The 26,427-nt window shown below is 36.6% G+C and overlaps 1 protein-coding gene across 22 annotated transcripts in view; it reads right to left on the reverse strand.

Moving 5' to 3' along the window:
• Nucleotides 1-26,427, reverse strand: part of DNM3 (dynamin 3) — a 658,236-nt gene that overhangs the window by 355,815 nt on the left and 275,994 nt on the right. For 7 of the 22 annotated variants that reach the window (XM_086344638.1, XM_086344640.1, XM_086344633.1 and 4 more), the window contains exons 11-14: nucleotides 23,668-23,754; nucleotides 19,464-19,534; nucleotides 8,571-8,622; nucleotides 7,714-7,743 (exon numbers count right to left, since the gene is read on the reverse strand). In XM_086344638.1, coding sequence (XP_086200764.1) covers nucleotides 7,714-7,743; nucleotides 8,571-8,622; nucleotides 19,464-19,534; nucleotides 23,668-23,754 — 240 coding nt within the window. Of the gene's footprint in view, nucleotides 1-7,697; nucleotides 7,744-8,570; nucleotides 8,623-9,562; nucleotides 17,776-19,438; nucleotides 19,535-23,667; nucleotides 23,755-26,427 lie in introns of those variants that run through there. The other 15 variants (XM_086344642.1, XM_086344644.1, XM_086344636.1 and 12 more) reach the window with 6 other exon arrangements.

The raw sequence follows: 26,427 nt of genomic DNA on the forward strand, positions 1-26,427 counted from the left end.
TATAGAGAACACAATAGTGGATACCATGCGGGAAATAGGCAGTCTAGGGGTAGAGAATAAGAGGTACTAACTACTATGTATAAAATAAGCTACAAGGATATATTGTACAATATACAGACTATAGCCAATATTTTATAACTATAAATGGAGTACAACCTTTAAAAATTGTGAATTACCATGTGCACACTTTAACTTATATCGCATATCAACTGTATGTGTACTCATTTGCTTCAGTCATATCCAACTCTTTGCTACCCTGTGGACTGTAGCCCACCAGGCTTCTCTGTCCATGGGATTTTCCATGCAAGAATACTGGAGTGGGTTGCCATTCCCTCCTCCAGGCATATTAATTGTACTTCAATTAAAAAATTAATCCATGAACCATTACTGGATATGCACATTACAATAAACTGTGGAAAATTCTGAAAGAGATGGGAATACCAGACCACCTGACCTGCCTCTTGAGAAACCTGTATGCAGGTCAGGAAGCAACAGTTAGAACTGGACATGGAACAACAGACTGGTTCCAAATAGGAAAAGGAGTATGTCAAGGCTGTATATTGTCACCCTGCTTATTTAACTTATATGCAGAGTACATCATGAGAAACACAGGGCTGGGTGAAACACAAGCTGGAATCAAGATTGCTGGGAGAAATATCAATAACCTCAAATATGCAGATGACACCACCCTTATGGCAGAAAGTGAAGAAGAACTAAAGAGCCTCTTGATGAAAGTGAAAGAGGAGAGTGAAAACGTTGGCTTAAAGCTCAACATTCAGAAAACTAAGATCATGGCACCTGGTCTCATCACTTCATGGCAAATAAATGGAGAAACAGTGGAAACAGTGGCTGACTTTATTTTTCGGGGCTCCAAAATCACTGCAGATGGTGATTGCAGCCATGAAATTAAAAGACGCTTACTCCTTGGAAGGACAGTTATGACCAACCTAGACAGCATATTAAAAAGCAGAGACATTACTTTGTCAACAAAGGTTCATCTAGTCAAGGCTATCATTTTTCCAGTGGATGTGAGATGTATGGATGTGAGAGTTGGACTATAAAGAAAGCCGAGCATTGAAGAATTGATGCTTTTGAACTGTGGTGTTGGAGAAGACTCTGGAGAGTTCCTTGGACTGCAAGGAGATCCAACCAGTGCATCCTAAAGAGATCAGTCCTGGGTGTTCATTGGAAGGACCGATGTTGAAGCTGAAACTCCAATACTTTGGCCACCTGATGTGAAGAGCTGACTCATTTGAAAAGACCCTGATGCTGGGAAAGATTGAGGGCAGGAGGAAAAGAGGACGAAAGAGGATGAGATGGTTAGATGCCATTATTGACTCAATGGACATGGGTTTGGGTGGACTCCGGGAGTTGGTGATGAATAGGGAGGCCTGGTGTGCTGCGGTTCATGGGGTCGCAAAGAGTTGGACACAACTGAGCAACTGAATTGAACTGAATATTACACTGTTGCTTTGTAACAGTCTTCCCACTTCCAAGGGACAAAAGGTTTAATTTGAATACACAAGCAATTATTTTACTACCTGTTTTGAAGACTAACAGAATAATACAAATATAGAACAACAGCAGCAAAAATAATAGGAAGTACTTTACATAGCACATACTATCAGCCAGGCCCTGTTCTAGGCACCTAACTTGTATTATCTCATTTAATACTTACAAAAACCTTATGAGGCAAGTACAATCCTTACGAATGTACTATAAATTACAAATCTGAGAAATAGGGAGGTTAAATAATTTGCTTATGGTCACAGAGTGGCTTCACAACTCCAGCTCTAAAGAATCAATGCACCATATTACTTCTCAACTTTGTATAGTCAGTAGAATTATTTTGAAAAAGAGAGAAGGAGGAAGGAGATAGAAAGTCAAAGTGTGAATTGGAAAAATTATTAAATTTAGTCAATAAATGAAAATAAGGTTATAATAATGTGGTATTAAAAATCTTACTGGCTTCCCTGGTGGCTCAGATGGCTTATATTCCTTTAAGAAGACAAAATACACAAGAATCCCATTATCCAAATTAAATTGTTCTAAAGAAAAACAATGCTCAACAAGTACCTGTAGCCATCATCTCTGATGCACCTCTTCCAGGATATATTCTCTATTCTTCTAACAATAATTCTGACTTCAAGTGGAGAGGAAATCACCTACAATTCCAGTCCATGTGATCTGATCTAAGCTAATCAGTGCATCTCTTTCTCTGGGACATGATTGGTTTAGGAATGAGCACATGATCCAAGCCTGTTCAGAGTGAGCCTCAAGGAGTTTTTCTGAGAATTCTGGAAGACTCATCTATTTCTTTGGAATTCAGACTAGGAATGAAACACTCTGGCTGCCATACTGTAATCTTTTGGGGCAGAAGAACGCAGCCAACAGCAAAGAAGCAGAATCAAAAGCCAGAATTTGTCTAGTTCATCATGGTGTATCAAATCAATTCATCTTGATTACTGTTTGCATCATGGATTAAATAGTACTTAACTCTATCTATTGGAGAAGGCAATGGCACCCCACTCCAGCACTCTTGCCTGGAAAATCCCATGGATGGAGGAGCCTGGTAGGCTGCAGTCCATGGGGTCGCTAAGAGTTGGACACAACTGAGCGACTTCACTTTCACTTTTCACTTTCATGCATTGGAGAAGGAAATGGCAACCCACTCCAGTGTTCTTGCCTGGAGAATCCCAGGGATGGAGGAGCCTGGTGGGCTGCCGTCTACAGGGCCACACAGTCAGACACGACTGAAGCGACTTAGCAGCAGCAGCAGCAGTAGCAGCAGCAGGAAGTACCCTGTAAGAACCTGCTTTGCTCCCTGCCAAAGGAAAAGGTCTTCCTAGTTATACAATTGCAAGTGGATGCAGTTTGGGCCAAGGAGCATATCAACTGTGGCTTCCTGCTCATGTAAAAGCCATATCAATCCTCCTAGCTTCAATATATCCCGACCCTTAACACATTTGACTCTGGAAAAATTCATCGCTATTTCTCTTTACTACCCAGACCTTCTGAAGACAGCATTTCACAAATATCTGTAGCTATCATTTGTCATTCCTCTCCTCCAATGTTTGTTCCTTCTTATTCCAATAACATCTATGACTTTAAGGTGGCATTCTCTTCCCTCTTAAATCTTGAGATATGACATCCCGTTCACTGACTTCAACCTCTAACCCTACCATTTCCTCCCTTAATCCTGGTACATATTTTCTCTAATTTCAAAAACAGTGCCCTGGTTTGCCGATTTTCTTTCAATCTTCAATAAATATCATCTTTTGTCTTTTCTTTTTTCTGGGCCCAATCTCATATTATATTTTCCTGTTCCCTTTGCAGTGAGGTGAGGCCATGACTGAGTTCTGGTCAATGGAATGGAAATGGAAAAGATGTATGCCGCTTCCAGCCTGGTCCTTATAAACCTCCCTCACTCAGGCTTCTTTCTTTCCTATCCGTTAGAAGAATGAAAAGAAGTTGAAAGTCCATGACTGATCGTGTGAAGCAAGAGTGCCTCAATCCAGCCCCAACAAGAGGAGTTTTATTGACTTCTTATAGCAAGGTGAATTAAATTGTTATTAAGCTACTGAAATTCTGGTATTGTTAGTTAACTTCTCCTAATGTCCTGACTAATACATTAATCAAAACCATTCATGTTACATAATCCTTTATTTCAGCCTATCTTTCTTTAAAACTTTAACTCATTTACTCTTTTGACCTTATAAGCTGCCTACCTGGAAAAACTTCAGTTCAGGGTACTAATTCCATTGTCTGCTTTCTCAGCTTTATTCTCCCTCCCAGCTGTGGAGTAGAAAAGTAAATTCACAAGGCCAAGAGAACTGGTACTACCGTGGTTTGTCCATGTGATGCATGGGATCTTCTACCAGTCCATTCATTTGACAACTTCCCTGGTGTTTCCTGAGTCCTTGGACATATCTAATACTACTTGACCATTCTCTTTTTGAAACTTTCTCTTCCTTGAACTTTCCTTCTACTATTCTCCAAGTTTTCCTATCTCTTTAAACACTTCTGAGGCTCCTTTTCCGTTCCTTGATCTGTCCCAACTCTTCTTTCTCCATAGTCCTTTAAATCCCACAATTCCTTCTGTTCTTATTCTCTGAGGTGATCTCATCTGCTTCTATGGCTTCACCTCTGATGTATACATTGACAACTGTAAAACATATCTCCAGCCTAGACAAGTCGTGAACCTCAAACTCTACTGACATCTCCATTAGGCACAAAAATGTATCTGAAAACTGAAATCACCACTTCTCTCACCTTCACTGAAATCTGCTCCTCCCTCATCTGTACTCCCTGTCACCAGACCTCCTTAGCCATAGCCTGGGAGAATGACTTCACACTGCCCCCCACTCCACAACTATTTATAACTCTCTTCATCCTCTAAATACATCTTGAATCTACCCTTCTCCTATGTACCTCCTGCTGCTGACATTTGTATTTTCTTACCTGAATTATTTCAAAAATGTCTTCATCAATTTCCATATATTTAGTTTTATTCCTCCAAATCACTTCATATGGCTAACACACAGATCTTTCCAACATATAAATCAGATGATATCTGTTCCCTACTGGAAATCTTTAGTTGTCCCCTATTTTGGGAATAAACAGTTCTCTGACTCTTCTGAAGTCTAGACACTTTAATCCAATTTCCCACTGGACATTTTCACTCCAGTCTTCCATAGTGACTCATACTCAATGTAACTATCGTTCCTCAGTATGTTCCTTTCTCTATGAAGAGCACCACCACCTTATCTGTGCCTATATCACATGTCTGGACAGCACTGCTGACAATCCCCAGACTTCTCTTCAACATCTGATTCATCACAAATCCTTTCGCTTTCTAACTAATACCTACCTAATATCCTAAATTCCTCCTGAATTCATCAGCTTCTTCTCAAACCTAGTACAGAGACCTTAGCTAGCCCAGATCACCATAATCTTTTGTCTGCAACAGCCTCCTTCCACACTATAAGCAGAATGATCTTTCCAAAGTATTATTATGATTGCACTTAAAACCTTACAATAATACTCCACTGCTTTCATGGTCACATACACACAAAAATAGCTTCAATGGAGCTTATTGTCCTAGTGAAAGAAAATAAAAAATAATAAATAAACAAGATAATAATGGCAAGATTTGGGGGAGGGAAGGTGACGTTAGATTTAATCTTCAGGACCAGCCTCTTACTGAAGTGATGTTTCCATTAAGCGTGAAGTATCAGAAAGAGCTAACCTTGAAAAGGGAGACAGACTCCAATTACTTAACATCATCCCCACTGGAATGTGAGCTCCCTGATAGTAGGGCCCATGATTTAGTCATCATTCTAATGTCTACCATAGTTTTTGACACTCATAGGTTTCAAATACACATGTGCTGAGTGAAGAGGTGAATGAAGTTTACACTGAAATTTCTGGGCAGTGCAACTTTAGGCTAATTGTATGTTCACATTTATTTTTTCATACATTTGCTGACACCATCTTGTAGGAAAATTTCTAAGCAAGCAAATTTCTAGGCAGACAGAAACAAATAGGGATTTAGACTTTAAGGAGGAACTTTTCTTTCTTTATATCCTTCTAAAATATTTCAGAACAGATTCTGCATAGCCATCTCTTACAATCAGGAGCCCAAAGTGGATATCAGAATGGATGAAGCATTTGCTAGGATAGAACAGAGTATTTTAGTCCCAACAACCATAAAAGCTGACATCAATTAGCAGGCTGGACTCCAAGACTCCATGGTTTTGGGCTTCTTGATAAGCAAAAAAAAAAAAAAAAAAATTTAAACACAGCTTCTGGACGGAGGTTGGAAATGTAAAAATGTAATTCCAATTTCAAATTTGACAAAAATTATTTTTATATAAATCCAAATCAATCTCAGTTACTCAGATTCATAAAGAAAAGGATTTCAAATTATGATGGTTTATTTCTATGAAGCAGAAAAAAATTAAGGATTCTTTAAAATATATTGTATTTAACTATTGGATTTGATTCCGAAAAGGAAGATATTCAGGTTTATAACTTCTTACTAGCAAAATGAAATGTTAAAACAACAGCAGCAACAAATTTGGCAGCAAAACCTTGAATTGATGTAAAAACTTTTGTCTTTCGTTTAATCTGCTTAGTATGATTATCATTTGTTTCACTGCAGAAATACAATGTGTTTAAGTACAGAGTACTGCCTCTGACCCCACAGCAATACTGAATAATATATGATATATACAATATTTTTCTAAAATCCAGAAAGTTCTGACCCTCAAGACACATCTGGCCCCAGAGGTTTTGGATATACGATCTGTATTCTATTATAACATTCACCCCAATTCTATTATCTTGAGTTATAAAACTTTCATAATGCATGGGCTTTGAAGTACTCAGTGAAAGTAAAGCCCCAGAAACACAATTAGCATGATTTTAGCATTTGGAAGCAATATGTTCAGAGTTTCCTTTCAAATCTGATTTAAAATGTGCATTTATGCCACTATACTAATGCTTTTCCAATCAGCATAAACTTCTATGAGCTAGAGCTTCTGACCATGAACAAAATTTTATAGATAAAACCATTATACCACACCTAGACTTAATCTGGGCACTGTAATCTACAAAATAATTGCTATAGCTTCTAATTTTCCAAATGTTTCATTCTCTCATTTTATAACTCATAATTTTCTTATACTTAATATTCTTTTTCTCCCCAAAGTTTCAAGAAACAACACCTACTTGCCTGGAGCAAAGTTTCTACTCTTTATAGGGCACATATCTAGTAAGCTGCAAACCTCATTATGGAGGTTATTTTTGGTTCTCACAATCACCTGGCAGAGAAATTTTCTATTCTTCCCATCACACAATTGAGCAAACTCAGGTTCAATTTGTCCAAGGCCACAGGGCTACTAAGTGACAGAGGAGAATTTGAACCAAGGAATACCTAGCTACAAAGTTTGTTTCTTCCAAAACATCATGAAGAAAATAATCTACCCATCCTCCAATCTCATTCTCAAGTTATGCATAGCTGGAAGAAAGACTTCAGGGCTGCCTCACCCATGCTATAAATGAGTATAATTGCTTCTTTCTTCTAATGCCTATGCTAGTAATTTGACAGTATTTTATAATTCCATTAAGTGAAGATATAGCATCTGGTTTTAAAACTTTAAGCCGTATAAAATGTCAATCAATGTAATTTTGCTTTTTGTTTTATTATTTTTTAAAAGAATAAATATAAATAATTGATATTGGGCAGGGTTATCAACAGGTATATCAAAATCAAATGTTTAATATTCACCCACCTTTTAGAAGTGTCATCTACATTTATTGGAAATATTATACAAGGGGAAGAAAAATGCTTACATCTCATAACAACATAGCATAAAAGGACAGAGATGAAGGTCATTAATGATTTTAATTATTTTAAGGCCCATTAAAATTAGAGAAATATCAAAGCACCCACAGTGTTAAATGTTTATTATTATAGCATTTTAGAATTCACTAGTTCATACCTTTCAATCACAGCAAGTTATTAGCAGTGAAGGGATGAACCCTCTTAAGAGGATTTTTATTTCAATGATAGGGTGTTATGGACAAGACAATCTAAGTTTAAAAAAATTAGTAGCAAGCGCTAGTTGAGTTAATCAGTTAAAGACAAACTGTGCCCTTGGGAAGCTAAATGAAAAAGCAACAGTAAAGCTTACAGAACTTAGCTCGTACAATTTGCCTTGAAGGCGGAAGATTGGTTCCCTGAAATAGCAAAGAATTATATGCTTTAGTTCAGAAAAAAAAGTTTTTAAAATAAAGTCTATTATTACCTCTTCTCCTTTCAAAACAATGGAAAAAATTCTAGAGCAGAGGTTTCAATTTGTTCAATAATTGTACCTCTGAATTAAAAAAAAGAAAACTATAAAATCATCATTGTTTTGACTTGAAAAGAAATAACAATGCAAATATTCATTATCACATAAAACATAAAAGAAACAAACTGTCAGAGTTAATGCAGTCTCTGCAGAGCGCTATTAGTTGGAGACAGCTGGTCAGCCCAAAACAGGAAAACTCAAAAGATCAGATCTTCTTAGGAATTAACATCTTCATTAACCAACATGATTTGGCGTGGCAGAGATTAAATCTTATATCCAACAGCTGCCTTCTTTATGAGCTGTCCCTTCACTGTTACCAAGCTGTGCAAATGTGTGAACTAGTCAGCAGCACCAGAAAGCTCATGCAACTACTCACCGTATTTTAACCTTGCACTGACTCACAAGTTTGATGTTAAATCAAATTTAGGGGTAATATAAGCAAGCAAAGTAGGACACAAGGAGTCAAATTTGAAAAGCAGAGCAAATAGCAGAAAAGTTATTTAAAATAAATCAATAGGGTTAACTGCATAAAATAGCCAAAACAAACAAACAAAAATGCAATTCACTCCAAAAACTTTAAAAGCAAAACAAAACAAAAAGCTGCATTTCCAGCAAAATTTGCACATGATTAATTTGCGTTAAAAAAGTCAATCAAGCAATTTAGTTCAAATTCTTTGGAGCATGCATGCACTGATTCTTTTGAACAATTCCTACCTGATTTCCAATTGTGTTTTTCTTGTGAACCTGACTGCTTCTCTGCTGAGCACTGAGAAAAGCAAAGGAGAGTAGCACTGAAGAAACTTTTAAGATTTTTTTCTGAGCAAGTAACAGATACTAAAATAAATACAGGCATTTATCAACTGAGGCAGAGCTAATATAAAAAATCCAGGTCAGTTTAATTCTGGAAGCAAAACCAACTCAGTGGAACTTCTAGAACCAACCAGTTAATCACAAAATAACAATATAAAAAAATAATACACCACAGGAAGAAAAGTTGTATTGCTATGTTAATAACAGTATTTGTGATGTCCCACAGGCATATAAGATTGTTGCACTAAAAATTGATAGTTAGCACTTTTTGAGTGTATGTCATGTTCTAAGCACTTTACAGGTATTAGTGATTTTATCTAAATTTTAACTCTGTGAGGTAGTTACCAATAGTAACAGATGGAGAGACTGAGTCACAGGGAAGCTAAGTGTCTTTCCCGAAGTTACTCCGCTAACAAGTGCTAGTACAGCTTGGACCCATCTTGCCAATACTAGACTCATATGTTCTCAACTCATGTTTTCAACTCAACATTTCCAACTGGATGTCTAATGGGCATCTCAAACTTAATCTACCAAAACTGAACTCGTGATATCCTCCCTAAATTCCTTTCTATCCACACTCTTCCCCTTCTTAATTAGTGGCAATTCCACATTTCCAAGTGCTTAAGCCAAATCCTTGGTTCCTCTTTCTATTACTTCCATATCAAATCACCAAAAAATGTTATGGGTTCTACTTCTCAAAATGTATTTAAAACTCAACATCTTTTTACCACTTCCATTGCTACCACCTTGGCCTAAGCCACTATTATCTCTCACTTGCACCATTACAATCACTTACTGTTTGGTCTCTGCTTATACATGTGTCCCCATAATGTCTAGTCTCAACACAGAAGCCAGAGTGATACTTTTAAAAGGGGGTTCATGTCATTCTTCTCCTCAAAACCCTCTACTGCTATGCAACACAATTACACTCAGGGTAAAAGTCAAAACTCTTACAATGGTCTGCAAAGTCCCTGAACCCTACTCCCACCTCTTTGACTCATCTCCTCCTGTTTCCCACTTTTTGCATTAAAGAGGTCCAGCCATACTGATCTCTCTCCTTTTTTTTTTTAACCCCACCAGGCACACTCCCACCTCAAAGACTTTACACTAGCTCCTCCACCAGCCTCAAAAATACACTCCCACCATATACCTGCACGGCTCCCAACACCATCTCCTTCAAGTTTTCATTCAAATTTATCTTTTCTGTGAGACCTATCATGATGGAGTCTCATTCTCATTATGCTATTTTATTTTTCTCTATGGCATTTTTCACCTTAAAACACACTATAGAGTTTCTACTGATTTGTGTGTGTGTGTTTATTAGCTGCCTCCCTCCATTAGAATGAAAGCTCCTTGCGAGCAGGCGGTTTTGCCTATTTCATTCACTGCTATAACCCTAGTGGCTAGAAACTACCTGGTGCATAGCTGGATTCAACAAATATCTGTTGAATGAGAAATCCAGTGAGGCTGGTATTACGACATAAGCACAGAGGAGATGACATTCCAGATACGACCCCAACATTTAACTCCGGACTTCTCATGATTAGGCACTATGTTACTCTCTCTCTCAAAAGAACAAAGGCTTTCTTTCAATGAGTCCATGAGTAAACACATATCAATATAAGACAATACAACTCATTTTGGTTATTTTGAGAAGACTAGCAATACTGAGCCCTCTGACTAGTTGTTTAGCTGTTTATAAAAGCTGTTTCAGAGGTCAATGAAATAGTCTAAAACAGAGGAAAGGTAGGTTTAGGTCATCAGTCAACTGTTTAAAGTAGTGGGATATTATAGTTCAGTAACACATCAGAAATCAACACCACACTTAGAAGAGTTGCTCAAAATGGCAATCTTTTATAATCTCCCATGATGTATTTAAGCTGTTTCCCTTTATACGCATAAAAAAACTATATACTACATATACCTGAGGGAGGGGAAGAGGTAGGTGCTGAAAGGCCACACTGTATTTGATTACTAAAGATATTTTGTGTGCATCTTTCTTTTTCACTTTGCTAATTTCAGAGTTTAGCTTTTCTCCTTCAGTTCTTATTTTTCTAGTTTTTAGTTAAATGTGTAATTTCCTTAATCACTATGAGATTCACCTCTCTCTAAGCTTCTCTTCATAATCCACATCTATATTACTCAGGTATTTGTGGTGAGGTTGTGAACGAGGTGAATGTTGGGTCTGTGGCCCACACTGATTTCTGACTGTCCACCGTACCCTGAGGCACGGAGTGTCTACTACTCTTCCTGGGGCTTCAGACCCTATGCTTTCTTTCTCCAGGATCCTCCAAGCTTTCTTCTCTCTTCTGGGAAGAAATGGGAAAACTACTACTACAACGTGACCATGCCTTCTTCATGGATATGGCCATCTCTCCCAAGCATCTACTTGTGTTTTGGAGTTCTTTAAAGGGGAACTATTTTAAAATAAATTACTGACTGGTAGTGGTAACTTCAAACTATGGCAGACTTATAGGTGTTTACTTTGGAGTAGGTGAACTAGTGGGGACCCTTGAATTATCTATGGGTCTCCTTAAAATCATATAAAAGAAGCTGAATGTAAAGCAAAAAAATAGATTGTGGATGACTCCTTGTGCTAACTTAGGCAAACAGTATGACCTAAATGGACCTTAGTTTCTTGGCTTTCTTGGCTATAAAGTGTGTGTATGTGTGTGTTAAGAGAAAGAGAGACAGAGACAAGGATTGAGGGATTGTACTAGGCACTTCTTAAGTGCCTTTTAGATCCAAGATTCCTTGAGATGCAAAGTCACTCTCAGATGCTTATGAAATCTACCAGGAGAGATGTTCCGCTGACAAAGAACATTCAGCTACTAAATAATGCATGTATAGGATCTATCACTTGTAACAATATTCAGGGGGAAAAGACATTTATTTTATAAGATACTCTCAGATATTAGGGTTAGAACAAATACTAAATTACCTTACTTTTCACCTAAAAAAAATAATCTTTTTGCAACAACTGGTCCCATGAATCCAAAGATACTGTCGTTAATGATATATTTAGGTACTTAAGGTTACTCCGTTAAGTAACATTATAATAAAAAATAAGCTGCCTAGTTAGAAAATATCCTTTATCATAATCCTTAGGAATGCAATGATAACTGAACTGAAAGTATCTTAAAATACTTATTTAAAAAATGTGTTCACAGAAAACCATGTAAGGACTTGGAAGTTCATTTAAGTCTTTGGATATATCCTTGGTGATAGGTCTTTAACTGGTTATCTCTGCAATATTGTACAACACACCTACATATAATGCTTTAATTTGACATAAGTAAAAAACTTTAAGGTATCAATTATCTGAAAGGCACTCTGTGGAACATATAAACATAAATAAGGTATGGTCCTTGTAATGAGAGCCTACAATTTATCTAGTGTGGGTAGTGATATACATACACAAAACACAAATAACAAAGGGATAAGCTCTGAAAGAATAAATTTGTGAAGCTGCAATAGAAAGCCAATAAAAGTGCCTCTGTTTCAAACATGGGATATAATTACCACCGTATCTTATTATCTGTGTATATATTTGTTATTAATCATATAAATTCCTACTACACACAAGTCACTGTGGAAGCTTTCACCAGAACATTAAAACACATGAGAGCAAATTAGGTTAATTAGTTTAATGTTGAGACATAATGATTTTGAAAGTATACAACAAGATGTTTAAATTGTATAAAAATAAGAGCACACTGAAAGACATGCAAAGAAAAGTAATCCACTTTTACCTCAGCTCAAAAAGATGTTTTTGCATTATTTGTTTCTATCCATGTCCATGTGCATATGCAATAAAAGACTGTAATAATATAAGAATGTGCCAAGGGGTAGGTGTGACCATTTATCAAATAAATTGCGCACGGTAATTTCTCTGAATGCTCAGAGACAAAAAAGATCATTTTTGGTCTGATCTGATTTGAGATTTTCATAGAACACTTGAAGTAAAGTTTTAATAGAGGAAGAAAATCAACTGCATTCTAAGAGAATGCAGTAGCATATGCAAAGCTAGTAGGTAGAAAGATGGGGCATGTAGGGAAGCTGTACAAAAAAAAATTATTATGGCAAAAATTATAGGACCATAGACTTGGGTTTGTAAATGACCTTAAAAGCCACCTAGTACAATAACTCTATGTTAGGGCCAATTATGGAGAATTTGGTCATTACACTGAAGGCAGCAGAAAGTATTTAAAATTTCTGAGCCAGAAAGTAGCATGATCAAAGAAGTGTTTTATTAAATAATACTTCCCTGAAATAGGCAGTATCGACTCTGAACCAGGGAAGACAGGAAGCAGCCAGCCTTAACCCCTCCCTATGACTGTTGGAATCCTGCCCAGCCTTCAAAATCAAAGCCAGAACCATTTCTGGATTATGCGTTCTCAGAACCTCCAGTTATCTCTCCTTCCCACGAACTCCACAAGCTCTGGGTCTGTGCCTGTATTCTATAAACAGGACTATGTTATAGGCAGGTCTCTAATTCCCCTCCAACAAGGTCTGCTCCCTGATGGCCAATGGTGTGTTGCATTAATTAGTATCTCACCTCTCTCACCACTTGCATGGTTTACAGTAATTTCTTAAGAAATTTTGTGGAAAATATTTTGATACCAAGGTTATTGGACAGCAAGGAGATCAAAGCAGCAAATCCTAAAGGAAATCAACCCTAAATATTCATTGGAAGGACTGATGTTGAAGCTGAAATTCCAATACTTTGGACACCTGATGCAAAGCACCAACTCATTGGAAAAGACCTTGATGCTGTGAAGATTGAAGGCAGGAGGAGAAGGAGATGGCAGAGGATGAGATGGTTGGATGGCATCACCAACTCAATGGACTCAATGAGTTTGAGCGAACTCCAGGAGATTGTGAAGGACAGGGAAGCTTGGCATGCTGCAGTCCACAGAGTTGCAGAGCTGGACATGACTGAGTGACTGAACAACAACCAGAGTTAGTTACAACCAGATTCTTAATGTTCCTCTGCAATAGGAAATTTAAACAATTTGAAGATGTGTGCCATAGGCATGTGCTGCAGCAAGAGTATGGTACATTTAGGAATCCAAAGGCAGCCAGTCTGGCTAGAACACAGAGTTAGGGGATGGGCTAGAGAGGAATAGTAACAATAGAATAGACTGAAGAGACAAGCAAAAAAAAAAAAAAAAAAAGACATTTTCTATAGGGCCTTGGAAACCACACTAACAAGTTTAGACTTTATTCTGAAAGTGACATGAATCCCAGAAGGAATAAGAAAGAACATGACAACGGGCAAAAAGACTGTTGTAATAACCCAATCAAAAGAAGACTAACTTTAGTCATTACAATAGTTATGGGAAGAAATAGACCAATTTAAAAAATGCTATAGGGTAGAATCATATGGACTTGGTTAACACAGAAGGAAATAAGGATGAGGGAAACAAAGAGTAAAGAAAGACACTCAGGTTTCTGATTGAGCAACTGGGAGTTACCGGAACAATGGAGGAAAAGTGAATTATATAAAATGATGAGTTTTTTGGGGGAATACTGAGTTGAGGCTTCCATAGGATATACAGGTAGAAATGCCCAGGATGTAGTGAAATATGGTAACAGTCCAAGAAAAGTTCTGGAATGGAGATCTAGATTTAGAAGAATCAGATAAAGCTGGTAACTGAAACCACTGCAGTGGGTAACATAGACAGGGACAGGGCAATGAGTGAGAAAGGGGTCTACAGGAGAATACTGATAAAAGCAGTTTTTAAGCCTTGATCAGAGTATAAAGAGTTCCAAAACAAAAATGAGAAGGAATGGCTAGAGCATAAAAAGGAAAGTCAGGGGACAATGGAGGGCTATTGAAGCAAGAAGATTTTAAACGGTTGCTGAGAGTCCCAGGAATGCAACCTATCGTAAGTAGGCTTGGCGCCATCCAATCAGAAGCCAAAGGAAGAAGAAAATTCTACATGATATTTACTGTCCTTGAGGGATCTTTAGTGAAGTCTCAGGCTATTATGCAAGAAAACCCTACAGAAATTGGGGGCCTATAAAAGAAAGAAAACTTACCTCCTAAGACTCATTTTAAAGATGAAAAAGTTTAAAATAACAGATTTGAAAATGAAAGAGAAAAGTGCAAGTCCACTTATTTTTAAATAGTGCTTGAAACACTGGAATTTGTATCTTCTTTAAATAGATAATGATATTAATAACATTCTTGAAGTTGCTCAGTCATATATTTCTACCTGATAACAGTCCTAGTGAGTGACCAAGAATTAAATTCCTAAATTGGCAAAGGAATCAAAAGAAGGATCTTGCTATAATCTAATACCTAAGTTTTAATTCTATAAGAGAAAGAACACTCTCATATAAGAATAGGAACTAGAGACATCATAATAATGGAGTAAGATTATCTATTAGGGACACAGAAAAAAATATAAAGGGAAAGATCACAATGGTTCTGGAATTTGGTGCCAAGGTTCACATATACTTCCTTTTGTAAAATGGTAACAGAGGCATTCCACGGGATCAGGAAAGAGATATAATGAATGTTACCACCCATAGAATTTTCATGGTGCTCACATAACAAGAACTGAAATCTGCACACTATCATTTCAACTGTGAGAAAACAGGTGGAGAGACCTACTCAGCAGATTGAAAAACAGACCTCAGTCTGCTGCTTGTGGCATAGAGATATTATTCTAACGGTCTGTATCTGGAGCCCGTTTTTCTTAAACCACTGGACTGCATAAATCTTAGTAACTCAGAAGGCAAACTGTGCCCATGAAAAAGGAGAAGAGCAGAAGAATTTGAAAGTTCACTCCCCAAGGCATTCAGCTAACAACTTTGCTTTCTATTCAGACAACAGGATTACTGAGAAAGAGAGGAAGTGAATAAAGGAAAAATTAGAATAGCTCATTCTCTTAAATAACAAAAACTAATTATGTTGTATTAAGAAAAATAGAATGTAGGGTTTTTTGTTTTTTGGTTTTTTTTTTCCCAATCGGGAAGAATGACAGATTAAAATCCTTAAGTCATGAGGAAAATTAATGTTTCCTTCTGGAATACTAAACTTTTAGGTTCAGAAACTACATTACGACTGAAAAATCAAGCCTTCAGAAATCAGGAAATTCCAAAGTATGTCTACAGCAGTGCTTACTTGGACGTGTTACACATGGTACATATTTTACGGTCCATGTTTAACAAATAGCTGGGAGATGAAAAAAAAAGTTCCATATATTCAACATGGCAGAATAAATTCTATAGCAGAAAGAAGAATTGAAATGTCCTGAACACGACTCTGAGACTTAATTGTCCGTTAATCCAGTTTTAGCAATTTGTTTTCCTTTTTTTTGTTGTTAATTTTTAGAACAAAAAGTCATCCCAGTTGGAAAAAAAAACTACATGTGTAAAATACTCTGGACATCACCATCCTATAAATCTTGAGGGGTGGTCCTCCTCTTTTGGCAAATCTCTAAAAATCTCATGAAATTAATGTTTGTTTTCCTCAACTCCAGACGTTAATTTTCTATCTTCAGAACTTAAAAATACTTACATTATTGTCTTCAAATATGGCTTGACTTTTCTTCCTTCATGGAAACAGCATTCCTGCCAACTTTAAAATTTATAGCTACAACCATATTTTTTTAATTTTTAAAAGCACACACACACAAAAATACCATAACCCCTCAAAGTGATTTTGAAATGAACATTTCTTCATCGTCATAATTATCCCATGTCACACTGAAATGTACTCCAACTTGGCATTCAAAAGGAAAGAACATTTACCTCTGAGTCCCAGTGCAAAATATTACATTTGGAGATAACATCAGCAACTAAAAAATCTTTTAGTGGCAATCATAATCCAGTCATTAAAATGTCATGATGAAGTAAAATTGTGCATCTTGTAGAACAAAATCCCTCCATGTGCATATATATGTGTATAAATGTGTATGTATGGCACTTTCCCAATTTTACAGACTACACCACAGTTTTCAAAAGTACTTTCACATAATTTCTGATAATCCTGAAAGGTATATAACACAGGGATTTATTTTTTTATTATTCCATTTGATAGAGCAATAAACTGAGATACAGAGAGGCTAAGTGACTTGCCAAAACCCAAACCTTATCAGCAGCAAATCCTGGAAAAAGAATTCAGACCACTGACTCCCAGACTAGCCCTTCAAACAGAAGTTTAGGTGTTCAGTTTAAATTAGATGAGAAATGTGCATTGCTGGGTTTCTAAAGCAGTTTGAACAATGCTTCGTTTTAGTCCCCCAATATCATAAAAGTTCATAATCTATCTCATTGCTGGAAAAATGGGGCTGTTAACTGGATTAGAGAGAGACTGCATCAAAAGTCTGTGCTTGAAGTATTTTCATTTGCAAAATTACATACCTTTGAAAACCTAATATAATAATTTAGTTCAACAGCTTCTGAGGTAGAAAATATTAAAATTTACTGGAGAATATAAACTCTGAACATTTATCTTTAAAAATAAGTACTAGAGGGGAAAACACTTCAAGGGGAACATAGGGGTGAAATTTAAATTGTGCTGGTTACAAAAATGTGTTCAAAATTTGAATCTTTCCAAACTGTTTATGATTTTTTTCTATCTCTTGTCCTTAAGTTGCGATAACCACCACAGAACAGCACTGCGATATCCTTTTCACTTTTAAGTTATGGTGTCGAGTTTATATCTACATCTGCTACATTTTTATAAGAAGCCAACTGGCATTTGTAACCAATAAAAAATTAACATGAAAGGCAGCATTCCTGTTATTTCGAATGACTCAAGGATTTCTTTTTCTTTGAAATTCCTCAAAGAAGCAAGTGAGAATGTGTCAGTTTAAATTTTTACATGCATTTCTCTGTATTTTTCAATTATTAAGCAACCTCTAAAAGACAATTTTTTTTCTTTTGCTCTTATTCCCCACCACCACTGAAGCAATTAGAGTAGAGCCTGGGCATAGGCCACAAGGAGTTCACTGACTATGCAGAAAATCACGTAGAAAGTCTTGGGTCCCCATTCCGGGCCTAGGGACAAGAAGGCACATCAGAGTCTAGGTTTCTTCCCACTGGTCATTTTGCAGAAGGAAATGAGCAATTCAGACGGTGAGAGCTAGAAGGGCTAGAAGACAAGGGAGCAGGTCTGTGTGGTATGTCTGTAGAATAAATACCTATTTAGAAGCTGGAGTGGACAGTTGTCCAAAGGAACACATTAATCACTGTGTTCTAACAACTTTACACTAAGTCACAGACAGAAAACAGTTTTAAAAAACTTGCTTGATGGACATGAGTTTGAGTAAACTCTGGGAGTTGGTGATGGACAGGGAGGCCTGGAGTACTGCGATTCATGGGGTCGCAAAGAGTCGGACACGACTGAGTGATTGAACTGAAATGAACTGAATTGAATGTACCAAAAACAAAAATTAGTGTACCAGACACTAGTAATAACTACACTACTGGTTAGGCCAAGTCTACAATGAGACAATTTTCTGTTGAATAATTGTGCCCTTCCTTTCTAAAACATGTCTATAAATTCCTTAGGCCATAGTTTAGTTTAGATCACATGACCTAAATATCTGTTTCCTCAAAGTCAAATGTAAAACTAGGTCAGTCTAGCTTTACATTTTCCTGTGTTTTATTTTTTCATTTGTCCCTGTTCTTGAATACACAGTACAAGTAACAGTACATAGGTCTCTTTGTTTTTTATATAAATTATATTTTATATAAAGTTGGAATCACTCACATGCCATTAGCATATTTTAGAGTTGGAATCAAAATTCTTTGAAAGCAATTAGAAAACTGATTCCACTGAAGTGCAGAAAAAAATGGTAAATTTAGGGTCTTGAAAATGTCACACAATAACCAGCCAACCTTGAATAATTAAGAAAAATGTTTACCTGACAATATCTGTGAATACAGCAATAGAATATTGGCATATAATGCAGTACATGTATAATAGAATGGCAATAAATAGACAAGCTTATATAAAGTATACAGACAAGAGAACATTCATCCAAAAAACAGAGTCGGACACGACTGAAGTGACTTAGCAGCAGCAGCAGCAGCAGCAAGTTCACAAAAGGCAGTTTTAAAAAATAAGCCTCTATATTCTGATTTGTGTGTGTGTGTGTGTGTGTGTGTGTGTGTGTGTATGCTATGTTGCTCAGTCATGTCCAACTCTTTGCGACCCCATGGACTGTAGCCTGCCAGGCTCCTCTGTCCACAGGATTTTCCTGGCAAGAATACTGGAGTAGATTGCCATTTCCTCCTCCAGGGGATCTTCCCAACCCAGGAATCAAACCTGCATCTCCTGAGTCTCCTGCAATGGCAGACAGATTTTTTACCACTGAGCTACCTTGCAAGTCCCATATTCTGACTTCAGTTCATTTCAGTTCAGTGGCTCAGTCGTGTCCAACTCTTTGCAGATGTCCAAATAGCATGTATATTGTGAACCATGCTTGATAGTTCAAATTTATGTGAGAAATTATTCCCAAACTGATTTAAAATGTGCATCTGTTACTGCTTATCTATGGGGGCTCAAGTACAAACTGCAGATCATCATCCAAAAACAAGGAGTATCTGAGCTACATATGATTTCACATGCTGCGCAATAAAGAAGTCAGCTCCGTTAGCCAGAGAACATGACCCCAAGGCCATGAGGCTCGGACCTCCTCAGTAGGTTGACTCAGAGTTAATCCTGACACAGAATGTACTCTTGAAAGATGATAAGGTTGTAGGAGAAATTCATAATGTATATTTGAGACAAACCAGCAGGAGAAACGTACATGACAATCAAGGATTTTCACGTACTTTGCAAAGCCAATGAAATCTTCATGGTTGGTGTTGATGTAGGAGACTTGGATGTCGATCAACAGCAGCACCTACAAGTCAAAGAAAATCACTTTAGTAAAAACCCATCTTAAATATTCTCAAACACTAAATTCAGTAATTGTCTACAAATTATTTATCTTTATTCAATTTTAAAAGGATGTTTTGGTTAGAATGAAAAGTGGCATTAATTTTTTTCATTACACTCTCATAATTTTTACTCTAAATTCAAAAACAAAAACTCTATGTGAAACATCTGAGTCACACTTGAAGACAACAGCATTATAGTTTATAGGCATGTACTCTTTGCCAGTTTAACACAGAACCTAGAATTATTCTATGCCCCTAAAATGTAGGCATAACATTCAAAAGGACATATGTATAAAAAGACACATGGCAAAAAGGCTACAAGGAGCTGCTCAGAGCACTCTGTTCCTGCAGACACTACACATTAGCCACAGAATAGCAACATCATCTCTTGTTTCTCCTCTCCTCTCCTCACTCTTTAAGCTCCCTCTAGGCGAGCGGGAGAAGTATCCTATCAACCAACTCAAAAAGGCAATATCCAAATAAATAGAAAACCTCCTTAAGATCAATAGGCTTCACTGAAGGTGACTTCTGAGTGCATCAAAGCACCATGATAACAGTTCACTGGCAAAGTCTATGTAATGCTCCCCAGTAGGTGCTTCATCAGGATAGCCTTCTCTGATCCTTGCCCAAGACCTGGTTGGATCATGCTATTTACTCTCATATAATCTATATATCATGGCTATATTTTTATTTATTATACCCTATACTCTTCTTTGAGCTGTTTACCACAAATGTGATTATTTATTTATATTTTGTTTGATGTTTTGCTTCCCTCCAAGACAGTCAGCTCCATGGAGGCAGAGATTATACTTATCTTGTTCATCACTTATCTGCAGAATCTAGCATGATACACATAACACATGCCTGATAAATAGTTTTGGCTGTAAATTCCATAACTCTCTACCAGCCTTGAAGAACAGTTTACTTTAAAGGGAGCAATTTATTCCCATATAGTTAATACCTGGCCAAGTATTTTTGTTTCTCACTCATTACCCAATGCTCTGGTCTCTGCTTTTATGGCTAATTTCAGTTGGTCATCTGACCAAATATTATGGTGAACCCCAAGGGCCCTACCAAAAAAGAGTAAATGAATCACCCCAAACCATCCCCACTACCAACATAAAGTTTATACCCAGGTACTATTGGGTCAACAATATCATACTTGTATGAAAATTTTCATAGCATCATATAGTTTTGTTTCTTCTCTTAATGAAGAAAACTGAAGAGTTAGGAGGGGTGATAGTTATGAGATTATCTGTGACACTGCCACTATTCTCCCTACAATAAAGCCAGATTCTATTAAATTTTATACCCCCAAATCCATTTGCCAGGAGTCTGGATCAATAAACCATAATATTTAAGCACAAATAAATTGTCACCATAAACAGAAAAATATCTACATAATTCTCAGTATCGCCAAAGTCTGTCATGAGTATCTTGGCCGTTCATGCACATTCACTTGGATTGCAGCACAGGGGAAAAGTGGAAGAAAAATCGCAACTATGGCTATTCTCATTCATATTCCTGGAAACTGGGAGTCTGTGTTCATCCTAGGAAAAGAGCCAGGTCGCATGTGGGGGATGGAAAGGAAAATAGGACATTTTTTTCTCCTTCTTTTCACTCTCTCAGAGTTTCTCACTGCCTTTCTCACCCACAGCTATTGAATATTTAGTTGAAGAAAAGTAAAACCACTCCTGGTAGCAGTAATCACCCACAAAGTCAGTCATTTCAACATGCATTTAGATGTATGGGAGCACCTGGAATAACAGGCACACATAGAAGTTCCAAAAAACCCTCTGTTTCAGAAAAAAGTTCACAGATAGATTTATGGTTTTTCATAATTTTAATTCTCAAGAATTTTTCCCCAAGAAGTTTCCAGAGCAGAAGTTGGTAATAATTCCATTTTTTGAGAAAACTGCAAGAATACCTCAGAGCAGTTCTCGTACAGAGGCCTAAGGAAATGGCTCACTCTCTGACCAATATGGCCTCAAGCAGCATAAAGTTCAGAACTCAAATGTGAAATCTATGCAAACTGACATGTTCACATTACCAAAAACATGAACGTTTTTTCTACGCCACAGATGTCTTCATTACTTGTAGCAAACACCAGCTTCTTCAGGTGGTTAACTGTCAGACCAGGCCACGTGGGACAGTCACTGAGAAGGGAGATGCTCACTCCCTCCCTTAACTCTACTTGGGGAATGAATTAATCACTCCATCAAAGGTAGATGGGAGAAAGTCTATCTAAAAATTAGGGAAAAAAATGATTTCTCATGTCTACTGTGTGTCATAGCTCTTTAGGAATAACAACAAGAACAACTTAATGAAGAACTAAGAACCTTATCTGGATTACTTTATTTCATGTTCACAAAATGCCTATGAGTTAACTACCATTATTATTCACTTCCAGATGAGGAGACTCAACTGCAAATAACTTGTTCATTTACACAGAAAGTAAAATGATAGAGCTTGGATTCGAACTCAGGCAGTCTGAACCCAGAGCCCACAGTCTTCATGACAATAAGTTTGTCATTTCAGTACAACAAATCTCTGAAACATGAAACATCAAGAAGTTAACAACTGATTTAGATATAAACACAAAAGATAATTAAGATAATAATTGTACTACTTTTTCCTTGGTATTTTTTTTTACATAGGATCCCTAAGAGTTAAGTAAAATGTATTATCATTTGAATTGCATTGAATAAATACAAATTAAAATGGTTATCTTATTTACTTAAGGTCAGGAGTACAGCTGATACCAGAATTTGTTTCTCAGTCCAACAGTAGGCGTGACATCAGGTATGCAGGGGAACTCCTGGTCTAGGGTCGTATATCCTGAGGACCCAGGCTAGTTTTTACTGACTCATGAGTTAATATTGACTTGTTTATCTTCACTAAGTCACAAAGCCTATTTCTTCAACTTTTGATCTAGGCATGTTGCATCTCTCTCTCTCCCCATGGTTTGTGTCTACCTCTCTCTTCTATTCTGCCTTCCTCCTTTTATCCAGTTCTTTCTCTCCTCCTTTCCAACTCACTCCAGAACCACAAAATCCCAGAATTCTAACTTGCAGAGGACTTCAGAGATCATATTGACCAGCATTTCAACATTATACATGAGAAAACAACAGTCCCAAGAAGTGATTTGCTCAAGAACATGTTATTCTCTGGTGAACACATGCCTAGAGGCCAGTGTCCTCTCCACACTGTCACACTTGCAGCTGTGTCCTGGAATTGAAGAGCATCTGAAAACCTTTTTGCTTCCCTTTATAAAATGTTATAAGTAACTAAGAAAACATTTACCCAAATTTAAGAAGCTTCTATTATTTTCATGTAGTACTTTTTTAATGAATTATCCTCACATGAAAATAATCTTTCATTCATAGAGCTAGCCAAGATTCAAAGACAATTTCAAGGTCACTCGTTACCAACCATATGTATAAATAGTTACAAAACAGAAATGCTTAAAACATTATATCCTTAATGTTTTAAATTATTTAAATATTTAAATAATTATTTTAAATTTTTATAACTAATTTAAATATCCTTAAACATTTTTATTTTTTTAGTCATAGGTTCCATGGATAAGCTGATGAATAGCTTTATCCAGTCTCTTCAAGCAAAAAAATAAATAAATAAAAGCACTAAACATTTTGCAAAACGTTTTAGGAATTTATGAATATTTTGGTGTCCATCTGTGCCCATTAAAAGTTAAGACATCCTATCTCAAAGAAAAAATCTGGTATGTTTCTGGATTAGTGGTTTTCAAAGTGGAGGGTGTATTAATACATGCCTAGGGTATACATGATGATTCATAGAGCATTGAGGAAAAAATTATGGAAGTCCTATTACTGTGTTTTAAATGTTATCTTTCTAAAGTCTTTATATATGTTTATATTTTTAACATATACATAAGCTGTTAGTATAGCAACACATGTATAATATTCATAAATAAAAATAAACATATGTGGTGGTGTTCTCAGTTCTTTTTTTTTCCATTCAGGGATACGCCAACTCTTGGAGACCACCAAACAACCTTGGAGAGACCTTCCACTTCCCACAAGGATCCTGCCCACCAGGGAAGGTCTCTCCTCACCTGGTCCTTTGTCTTCCCTTCTCGCTCACGAATGTGGTTAGCAACAATCCTTTCCGTTTCCTCACAGAGTCTGGGGAAGTTTGCCAGCTATCAAGAGAAACAGATCTCAGTGTTAATACTCAAATATTTATACTGCCAAAAAAGAAACAGATAAGTTATGTTATATTCCAGAAGACATGCATTACCGTTCTGTAAGCAGAAGTGAAATAGCCTAAAGAAGAATGGCAGAGTGACAGAAGAGATTTCACAAACTACAAACAGAAGTAACTATATTATCTGAGATAAAACACTTTAAAACCAGCAGAGCAATTCCCTACAAAGAAAACAGAAACCCAGATAGCATCCAGCACTCTGCTATACAGAGTTAGCACTTAATAAAGTTCAAAGATGAAGAAGACAGAAATGAGGATGAAAAGGACGATAATGACTAACATTTATAGAGTGCTTACCACGGTCCAGCACTGCTTGAATTACCTCATTAAAAAATGCACAATAGTCATAAAAGATAGATCTGATTATTAACCTCATTTTATAGAGGAGAAAAGCAAAGCCCAGAGAGGTTAAATAACTTGCCCAAGACTATACAGTTCAAAATCAGTGGGTCCTGAATTCCAACCCAAGGACATTAGAGTTCATGGTCATGTCCATAACTCTTTGAGGATGATTCATTCCATGAACCAGAGAGATCATTTTTTTAAAAATTCTCCCCTAACATATGGGCTTTTATGTACATATTTTTGGCAAAACTATAAAATAATGCATGTCAATCACTTATCCCATATAAATTATTCAGGTAATTGTCCAAAATTTAGTTTGCAAAAGTGAATGAATGAATTATAGTTGTTATCAGTGTAAGAAGGAAGAAGAAAAGGATGATACAAGGATGTTCAAGGAAGCCTAATCTAAAAAGAGGATGTAGTCAGGTAAAGTTGTGTGGGAATGGTTGTGGGAAGAATGGAGCTTGCCAAGCACAGGAACGTATATAAGGTGCTGGAGGACAGGGACAATGAGTGGTCAAAGTAGTAAAGGAAGTTCAGCGCAGAGAGCAAGGGTGTGGTCTTCAGAGAAAAGTGGGCAAATTCATGGCTTATGACAAGCAAACTTTAATTCCATTTATATTAAAAAGCACTTGCAAATTAGTAAGATAACACTAATACCTTACATAAAAAAAGGCAAAAAAAATGACTTAATTTAAAAAGAAATTTAATGGTCATTAAGCAGGGAGAAATATCACACTGTACAAACAGAGTAATGCAAAGAGAGATAATAACCATTATGTCGTCAAATTGCTATAATTATTTTTATAAGACAATGCATGTGAAGGTATATTAAAACTAGCACAGTTTAAACTTGCTGAATGAGAAACTTGTCAATGAGAATAATCTTTCTGTTAAGCAATTTGGCAATATGTATCAACAATCTTAGACACATACAGGCATCAGCCTATTTATTTCATGAGATTCTAAAATAATAAGGAAATTCATCATAGCATTACTTGGAAAAGCAACAATAAGACAAATAAACATAATTTTATAAACCACCTAGGTAACCAATGATGTTAAATAAATTAAGGTAAGTCTACTAATGGGATGTAATAAGCCATTCCAAATAATATCTAATATTTGATTTTTAATACTAATTTATAATATCTAATAACATGATAAAGTATCTAAAATAGATATTGGATGAAGGAAAAAAAATCAGGCTACTAAATACATAATCTGATTACACACAAGTATACATAAACCCACATACACACACACACACACATACACACACACAGTCAAAGGCCATCATATATCCTTCAAGGGTATAGCCCAAGACCATAAAAATTCCTAAATTCTTGAGTAATAAACACTATAGCACATAATATTTCCCCTAACTTGTAAGCTAGGTCTCCCTGAAATGTGACTGCTCCATGGTCACTGGTGTCGCTGCGCACATGGATTTTTTAGCATGCATGATGTACATCAGTGCCTTGGCAAGATAGCAAACTGCACTACTTCGTGGAACCATCATGATCACAAATCACATATAAATGGTAAATCATCTTATCCTGTGAGTCTGTGCACAGAAAAGAATCTACACAAATATCAATACTACAAAACATTAATAGTAACAACCTCTTTGAATGATGGGCTTAGGCATAATTTTAATTTTTTTCTACATACATCTCTGCATTTTCCAATTTTTTCTACAGTAACATAAGGTACTTTTATAAAACATCATTAGAGCATAGAAACCTGGCTGCCTGTTCAACTCAAATTTTACAGCCTAGTGTCTTTTTATGAGATCACCAGAAACCACTACCCCTTACTGAGACTCCTAGCTGAATCCTGAGATATGTGCTCATTTAAGGGCTTATTTCATGGATAACTTCAAGATACAAATGCAGCTTCCATTCTGAGTTCTGGAAATATTCTTCGAGGCAAGTTCATCTCATAGTATCATCCTTTATACTCTGAGAACATTGCAAATTATTTTTTATGTGACCTATAAAAAGTTTCTAAGTATGGAAGGGATAGCTGATGAATGTTTGTCCTTCTCCTTGACTAACGAGAACCTAGGTGGTACATGCAGCACTAACCAGTAGTCTGCACTAGACCATCAGAGCAATTGCTCCTCCTCTTCACTCAGACATCATCCCAGGCTAATAGTGCACACTTGTTTTGATGATAGCCACACTAACAGAGAACCATACTCCTGCAAATGAGTGACTGCAAAAGCAATAGTGGTCTACTGAGTAGGGATGGAAGGCCT

The sequence above is a fragment of the Bos grunniens genome, chromosome 16, assembly GCF_055505025.1.
Source record: "Bos grunniens cultivar Pamir isolate PY7600 chromosome 16, Bosgru_T2T1.0, whole genome shotgun sequence".
NCBI classification, from domain to species: Eukaryota; Metazoa; Chordata; class Mammalia; order Artiodactyla; family Bovidae; genus Bos; species Bos grunniens.